This window comes from Lolium rigidum, chromosome 4 (genome assembly GCF_022539505.1).
Source record: "Lolium rigidum isolate FL_2022 chromosome 4, APGP_CSIRO_Lrig_0.1, whole genome shotgun sequence".
NCBI lineage: Eukaryota > Viridiplantae > Streptophyta > Magnoliopsida > Poales > Poaceae > Lolium > Lolium rigidum.
In genome coordinates, this window is record NC_061511.1 from 214,560,108 (window position 1) to 214,568,844 (window position 8,737).

Sequence of the window (8,737 nt, forward strand, 5' to 3'; positions counted from 1 at the left end):
TATACTAGGTCTAGGGTTTATAGTTGGTCCTCTGTGGCGTCTGGAAGTAGAGCATCAGATCTTGCTGACCAGATCTTGTGTGTCCTGCGGCCGAGCTTCGTCATCGTCATGCGCTGGTGGCGAGCGCTGCCGTCGATGGAGAAGAACATCCCAGGGATCTCCGACAATAAGGCCATTGAGTCTAGCTTCTGCATCTTAGACATGCTTCCAAGGTGGTAGGATGAGATGCAGAGCCTGGACGCGTCTGCTCTGGCTCGTCATCGCCACTATCCTCTCCGCCTGCCTCCTCCCCAAATCCGTGGCAGGTACTTTGGGATCTATGGCAGGTTGATTTCTTTGAAGTGGTGTTGTCGTGCCTCTACTCTTCTAGTCCATCTGCTATCTCTATTTTTCTTCGATTTCTTGGGCGCCATGGTGGTGATTCAGATCGAAGTAGACAAAGCAGCTGTTGTGACTAGATGGGTTCAGAGTTCTGGAGCCAGATTATCATGGAGCTTTTCCTCAGCGACCAAGTTCTGGGAGCTGAAATCTTTGGCTATGGAGAGCCATATCAGGCCGGACATGATTTTCGGCAAAAATTCAACCTCCACTAGGAGGCCCTTTTGGAGTTTAGGCGTTGAGGGCTTAGTTATACTGGAGGCAAGTGGTTCTGTCCCCATCTCCAGCTATGGCTGCAGCGAGCTGATCTCCGATCTCCACATAGGGGAAGAGAAAAGGACTTGATTCCTTTCTTAGATTTTTCAGTAGGATCTTTTCTACAAATGCCAGGGATCCATATGTAATTTCTAAATTTTATGGGGTTCTTTGTAAGTTCTGTACTCCCTCTGTTACTGGAATGAAAAGGTTCTGGCCCCTTCGGGGGTGCTCCGCTGTTCAAAAAAAAAAAACATCTTAATAAAATGCATGCTTGCCAACTTTGAGCAGTATTGAAAATCATGGCTTTGGAGATAGATGCAGACACAGTCTATCGTCCAAACTCCATAAGAGGACAAATGACGTGAACGTCCAACACATGTAATTTTTGGTCTCATGTGCTCGAAAGAAACTAACAACGAAAGAATAAATAACAAAATCCCGCATATACAGACATGGACGAGAATCTGCAACATAATTCTCTCTTTGGTCTAGTTCCTAAATCTATGGCTAGTGTAGGTGAATGGCAACAGAAGTGCGCCAACTTTTAGTCATTTTGACCTACCATAATCAAATAAGCAAAACTAAATAGTAAAGAACAAATATACCTAGCTGCATGTACCTCTTTTCATGCATGAACCATTTCTCATATTTCACGAACCAAGCTGCATGGCGTGCAACTTCCTTTCTAAGAAGAGTATGATTCAGTTTGTATCATACATTTGTACTTAGAAATGCAATATGTAAATTGTTTTTCTTACATCATTAGCTAGCCTTGAGGATCTAACACAATCTGAAGAGTTTAATAACCATATGTGTCGACCATTACTGACACTATTGTATAGCATGTCTGTACCAATCAGTCGTTGGAGCGCAGGATTCATTCATTCCTTAGATAAGAAGGGGGGAAATCAATGTTGTACCTGGCTCAGAAGTCGCTGAACACCACAATAGGACATAGCCAGCTCATGATTATCCTGCTACTTGCGTTGCACACAACTGTTATATACATTGAAAATCACAACTCTAATTTTGTATCAGCTACCAAATTAGTTCCAAATTGCAAGCACATAACAATCTAAGAAATAATACTGAAACACTTCAACAACAAATGCTCTAAAGTAGCCAGCTTAATAAAATTCCTGCTTGTCAACTTTGAGCAGTTCATATGTGTAGCACAATCCCTTAAGAACCATGTATTTAACGGCGCTTCATCATTACTTGGACAATTATATTGGGACACACAAATAAGTCGGTCATGTTTTCAGAACTATAATTGGCATTCACACAAATGCAACACATCTGCATTACCTGAGCTGTACTTAGATGGACTTAAATTCTTAAACTATGCTACACAAGGGGATACCTGGAGGCTTAAGAAGCATCAGCAAAATCACAAGCGGCAACCTTAGCAGTAGGAAATATGGACATGGGCATGCAGGCTCACTGACATTCCATTCATTTGCACCGCATCGCCTCCGTGCAACTTCATCAGGTATCTGCCCTTCACCACGGTCCTGGTTATCGCAGGCCACCGACGGACACTCGACGAGCCGCTCATGCTGGATCCAGGGGCCATGGCGCTCGGGGTGCAGCAGCTTTTTTCGTGTTGGATCCAGGGCCATGATGGAGGCGCGCGGAGAAGCAGGGTGACGCACTGGCACTGGGACTTCCAGAGGTGGGGAACGGGAGTTTGGGGCCGGGCGGCGGTGCTAGAGTAGGCTTAGCCTTGGTTAGCAAGAAAGAACTTCCTCTCTTAACGAAAAAAAAAGTACCCCGTAGAAGATACGTATTTTGATTTGAAAAATAAACCCAGCTAGCTAGGTTTGTTAATTAGTTGCGATCTTGGTGGTTCCATTGTCTGGTGTTCTGAGACACGAGCGAGATCGAGGGAGAAGAGCAGAGGATCGATGGGAGCCCCGCAGAGCAAGACGAAACCGAAGCCGCCGGCGATGACTCTGGTGCCGCAGCCCTTCGACTTCCCTCCCGACGCCGCCCGCACCAGGTGAGCTCCAATCCATCGGCTGGACGTACTTCCATCTATATATACTGTATATAGCTAGCACGCTAGCTGATCGATAATCATATGCCTGGACGTACGGATGCAGGATGGCGGTGCCGGCGTACGATCTCATGTTCGGGAAGCTCTCGCTGCGCCGCCTCTTCGACAACTACTACCCTCGGCAGCCTGGGATGAACGTTGACGCACAGGTCCTGCTAAATCCGCCGCGAGAAGCTCACCTCCATATCACCGCCACCGTATCCAAACGTTCAAGCTAATTGCCACCGTATCTCATGATGAATTCTCGCGCTTCTTGTTTCGGCTCGCACTTCAGCTGTTTGGCTCGCTTTTTCCTGAGTTTTGCAAGAAAATCAGGTTGTTGTTTACTATTATTATTTCTTAACTGAATTTTCACTAGATGTCTAACAATAGCGGGGAGGCTCTGCTGCGGTGGCAGAGGTAAGATTAGATGGCCCGACGAAATCATTCTCTCTTCTTCCGTTCCTTCTGCCCCTTGTTACTAACTTACTACACGCTATGAACATAAAATGACTTTGATTTTGGGATTTTGCAGGGACTTGGATGATCCTCATAGCTTTGTGGACCTTCTTATGTCGTCCTCAAAATCGTACGCACACTTCCTTGTTGGGTGTCCAAATCAATCATATTAAAAAATTGTATATATGCAGATAATCCTGATTTCGCTTTACTACTTGAATATCCAGTATGTTGCAGCTGAGGTCGTGTGCTTACTATCCTAAGTACGGTATCGGCGCATTTGGGACGTTCCCTCTGCTTATGGAAAACAGGTCGGCTATACAGCTCTTGTTTGCGCTTGCATGTCATCCATATATCTGTTACACACCTTTCCACTAAATTGTATCTTGATACTACTTATAAGAAACAATCCCACTGCCCAGTATATATAAATAAGATGTAGTCGTTATTTATTTTTCTATTTAAAAAAGGCACATAATTAACAATGTGTAAGAGAACAAAGTTAATTCCTTTTTATGTTTTGCAGGGCGTGTTCAAAGGACTATGGTGTCATGGGTTTAAGATATGCTTCAGAGAATTTATCAGTTGGAGCGTCGTTTGTTCCGTTTCCTTGTAAGTGACTACCTACTTATACTTGACTATAGTTAGGACGGGGTTTTCCCTTTTGGAAAAAAAAATACTTATTAATAACTGAAAGCTAATGAATTTAGTAACAAAGTTATAATAATATGTACTAGAGCAGTATCAATCTCAACTTTATATCATTTCACTTATTTTTCTCTCAATTGATAATATTCTAGAATTTGGTCTTCTTATCGTATGCTTAATTACATTTAAAATGCAGCGCCCGATGAAGTACCATATGGTGCATGGTTAGTTGGTAGAAAAGGAAGGTTCAGTGGAGGGCTACAATATAAGCCACTTGGTGAGTTTCTAAACCTTCAGTTATAATCATAGATGGTTTTTATTAGCCCCATAACTTTTGTGTCTTTCGTTCCGAAGTAGGTCTACAATATTCTTTTGTTTCAGTATATCACTTTATTAGGTGTTGCGTAGGGAATCTTACTCACCATGGAAAGGAACATAACCATACACTTGTGTTCTTGGAAAATTCTTCAAATAGAGTCCTAATAATTGTACAATTTCCTTTTTTATTAAAGTGAAAATAAAGGAACTATCATGTCAGGTCCCAATCTTAAATTGTAGTGGTACTATGCGTAAAATTTAAAAGCAATATCTAATATGCATACATATGCAATCCTACTTTCAATTTTAATACTTCCAATGAACACTACAAATGAACTAGGAAGCAACCAAGTACAGGTGCACCCTCAGTTTCCACATTTGGAGCCTTTCACATAAATAAATGCAGATTGATGGTGTATTTATTTGCATGTAGAAGATATTTGTATTATGTCGTTGTATAAAGTTAATTTGTGTGCCAACTCCATATTTTTTCTGTTCATATAATGCTCAGTAGCTGGAAGAAGGCAATATATGCCATATACAGACTTGAAGAACTGGAATTGTGCGATCAGCTATGGCACAGGCTCAACTAGCCCACTCAGTAATTCATTCATGTGTACACTAGAGCTTATTGGAAGTGCGCAGGTTTGTTGTTGCTATTCCTTATTATTCCATATGAAAGATTTTTGTTGTTCTCTTGCAACCCCTTAGTTATTTTGGTAAAATATTGTGGTGGGAATTTACAGTAGCTTAATAACCGTACAAAATTTGTTTCTAGCAGTGAATTTTTATGAATTAAGAAGGTTTTATTTAATCCTATTGGATTGTAATACAAGATTGTTGTATTCAAATTTCTCAAAATATTTATTAATTCAGTTATGTGACGGTCATTTAGGAAATATGTTTAAAAATTTACCATGTGCACCATGCATGCTTCTTTGTAAAATTCTCAGATTTCCACTTAGAGCTAAATAATTTAATGATCTATCACCCTGAAACAACTCGTATAGGTTTCTTTTTTTTTTGCCAAAGGGAAACCTTCATATATTGACACCGTTTCACCTTTATCAATCCTATATATTAAAATTTATGTTCATCATTTCTCATGCATTGACATTCTTTTCCTTGATATGCAGCTGGTTGCATCAGCCTATCAACGCCATATTCTTCAAAGAAGGGTAAGGACACATTTGTATATATTTCAGCCGTTATCCATAGAGTGTTACCTCCCATGAGACCTACAAGATATTTTACCTTTATAATATGATATTTAATATATTTATTATGAGAGTTACTAAATGGATATTCTTGAATGTTAACGATTTGAATGTTACCTTCCATGAGACTTAGAAGATAATTTACCTTTATTACACGAGATTTAAGATAGTTGTTCCCGAGAGTTACTAAATGGATATTCTTGAATGTTAAGGATTTGATTATTTGTTTGGGAAGCGAATTTCTAGTGAAGATATCCTAATTCTAAAAAAATATTTATCTAACTTACAGGCATCAACAGTGCTCAACGCATGCTTAATCTTTGTATTTTTATTGTGGTTTTTTTATTCATTAATAATTATTGTGTGTAATTCTAGCAGAACAAAAAATTAACTTTGGATCAATGCCAAGAATAGCTAGCCTTATCAAACATGGGATGACAGAGTGATAGTATGAGATAAACAATAGGTTGATGCAACCTCAGGAGCCAAAATATCTCGTATTGAAGTTGAATATCGCATGTTTAAATATGTCAGCATATTTAACCAAGTAGTAATATTAAAATGCTCTTGTAATATCAACTTTTTTATTGAATCTGCACCATGTGTGTACTAGGAAAATGACCATCTTGGCGATGATCATATTATAGGAGCCTTATGCTACGTTGATTTTGGGCTTGAGCTGGCGACAAGGTATGTTGCATCAACCTTAACCAGGGACGTATATTTTTCTGTTTTGTATCCATTCAATTTACCATAATTTCATTTTGTGTGATCTTTAGAGTGGATAAAGACAAACCAGCAGATAGTGCCGATAAATCCTTGTTTCAGTTAGCTGCAAGTTTCCAACCTAATTCGTACTTACTAGTAAAGGTAATCCTCAATCTTGTCATGAACTATTGACATTAGTTCCAAAATTCCTATTAAATTTATAAACATAGTAATTATTTTATAAATTTAGAAGGATCATGATCGTTGTGCAAAACTGAAGACTAGTCAATCGACACAAGATTTATAAATTTAAATGGATTACGATTGTTTCTGAATAATAAGTATTACTCTCTTAACAGGGGAAGTTAGGTATGTCCAAATATTCTGCAGCTTTGGTGTGCAAGCTTCCACCCTACTTCAGATTAAGTGTCACAGGTTTGCAATGCTATAAATTCCTACGTATAATTACATTTGCAAAAATTACTTTGTCATAGTTATTAGAAAAAAGGCTACTACATAGAAAGCTCTAACCCTAAACCAAGAACCATAAACCCATATATTTTCATATGTTCGTCATTGACTGTACTAGCTGCTCTGGTTTATGCCCTTCTCATTGAAAATCTCAACTTTCTCCAAATAATATCTGAGCAACGATGGTAAAATATTTTAAATCTAGAAAGTCTCAGCATTATAATCTGATTAATTATCTTTAGGAATTTAAGGTATGTATAGTAAGTGCTACTTTTTATATTTAGTGATGTGCTTTCTTATTTACATTGAATCCCCTGATCATCGATGTATGCAACCCATGTTTATTACATCAACAACAACAAAAGTGGCCAGTATAATTATAAAAAGTGTGGTGTGTTAAGCCCCACATCATTTGTGATATCAAGCAGTTAACATTCCATTACATAGATAATGCAATACGAATATTATATTGTAGTTAAAACTGTTACTTGATATTATATTATCAATATAATTCTATATGATATTATGTTCAAGTTTTCACCGACTCTCGGCAATGTTTCCCATTTGCAGCTGAAAATGACCGTTCGAAGGGTACATCATATGGACTTGGAATCTGTATCGGGGAGATCATGGAACCCTGGTTCGTTATTTAGTCTCCAATAGCCCTATAAATATGACTACACTCTTGAATCTAATTGTCATAGTTGGAAATTTGGCAACACACCGTTTACACATCCAAAGCCATATATGTTTATGCTACACGAATATGAGTATCTTACCATGTCTTAATGAACTATGGTGTGCAGTTACCACACAGTCAATTCAGACGGGACAGTCTTGACAAAAACTGAAGAGAGATTTGATGGGGAGAAGACAAAGCGCACGTTCCAATTTGATCGTGTTGCCGAGGAATTTGATAATTTACCAGCAGAGATGAAACCTATTGACAAAATACTGTAACCGCAAGTTGTTGCACTCATCGCGTAAATCTTAGTTCAAAACCATCGTACAAATATACTCCATCCAATTCAATTATTTATCGCTGATTCACATGTATATATCTAGAGATATAGTGTTATTCACTCGTTTGTGCGACAAGTAATATGGGTCAAATGGAGTAGCTTTTTATTCCTAGAACTTGTAATATTATTTTTGGATACCTAGAAGAATGTCCTTTGTCCTGTCCATGGACTTCATGCAACGATGTTAATCACTCACTACATGAAATCTGGATTTTGTCGTGTGCCTGAAGATTTGCCGTGATCATTTTGTCGGGGCGCTATAAGGAATTTCATGTTGACATATAGGGCTCACGATGAACACAAAAGGCATGGCAAATCAATGGAAAAGCACATGATGAAATAAGTCTCACGGCAAAAAAAATGTCCCGCAACAAATTGGGTCTTTCATGCTCACACCAAATATATTGAAGTTGATTTTCACTTAATTAGAGAAAGGGTAGCTCGGAAACAACATTAAATCAAGTTCATCTCGTCCAAAGATCATGTAGATTGTAATACTAGCAAAGCCTCTGCCATTATCAATATTGCTGAAAATGAGGAAGGGTGATAAACAATGTGTTTGTACGTTGTCATGTATGTAAGTTTACAGGATTAGTTAGTATCTAATCCTACCTAATATAGAGTTCTATAGATCTAAAGGTTAAGATCAGGTACCCGATTGATACCCTGCCATGTACTACCTCCATCCCAAAGCTTAATGCCTAGTATATTTTTTCAGAAAGTCAAACGAAGTAAAGTTTAATCAAACTTTTAGAAGAATTTATGAATAAATATGATATTTTGTAGGTACCATATGAAAATATATTTCATTATCTATCTATGATTTATACTATTCATGTTAATATTTTTTGATAAAAACTTAGTCAAACTTACCATAGTTTAACTTTCTAAAAAAATATAGGTCTTAAGCCTTGGGATGGAGGTAGTATGTCGTACCATTGTACTCCTATCGAAATATAAAGTTTGAGATGCATGATCTTACCCTACGAATACTTTTTATTTTTCATGTAAAAATGTATAGCCTAGTTTTTTTTAATAATTTAAACTTCCAGAAAATGTAGCTAGTGCATCAATTTAACACAGCATGGAGCTAGGAGATTTGAAGTTCAAATTCAAACTAGGGTACAATTTTTAATATAAAAAATAGTTGTGGCCTCCTATCTATCTCGTGTCCACGGTATTCCCGTTTGTCCAGCTTAGAAAGAAAAATGTTAAAATAT

The 8,737-nt window shown here is 38.0% G+C and overlaps 1 protein-coding gene across 1 annotated transcript; it reads left to right on the forward strand.

Annotated features, from left to right (window-relative positions):
* The first annotated feature begins 2,543 nt into the window (after window positions 1-2,543).
* LOC124648223 lies at window positions 2,544-7,455 on the forward strand. The gene is made up of 15 exons (XM_047188016.1): window positions 2,544-2,638; window positions 2,742-2,902; window positions 2,994-3,010; window positions 3,054-3,094; window positions 3,210-3,263; window positions 3,361-3,444; window positions 3,660-3,745; window positions 3,978-4,058; window positions 4,614-4,744; window positions 5,236-5,277; window positions 5,930-6,006; window positions 6,096-6,186; window positions 6,384-6,459; window positions 7,066-7,135; window positions 7,302-7,455. The coding sequence occupies exons 1-15, from the start codon at window positions 2,544-2,546 to the stop codon at window positions 7,453-7,455; spliced, it is 1,260 nt and encodes a 419-aa protein (XP_047043972.1).
* Window positions 7,456-8,737: the final 1,282 nt, after the last annotated feature.

Bases quoted from the DNA above. Each gene is read 5' to 3' on its own strand.
- LOC124648223 (XM_047188016.1), top strand. From the start codon at position 2,544: ATGGGAGCCCCGCAGAGCAAGACGAAACCGAAGCCGCCGGCGATGACT. The intron at 4,745-5,235 runs GTTTGTTGTTGC...CTTGATATGCAG, and splicing joins AGCTTATTGGAAGTGCGCAG to CTGGTTGCATCAGCCTATCA. The intron at 7,136-7,301 runs GTTCGTTATTTA...TATGGTGTGCAG, and splicing joins GGGGAGATCATGGAACCCTG to TTACCACACAGTCAATTCAG.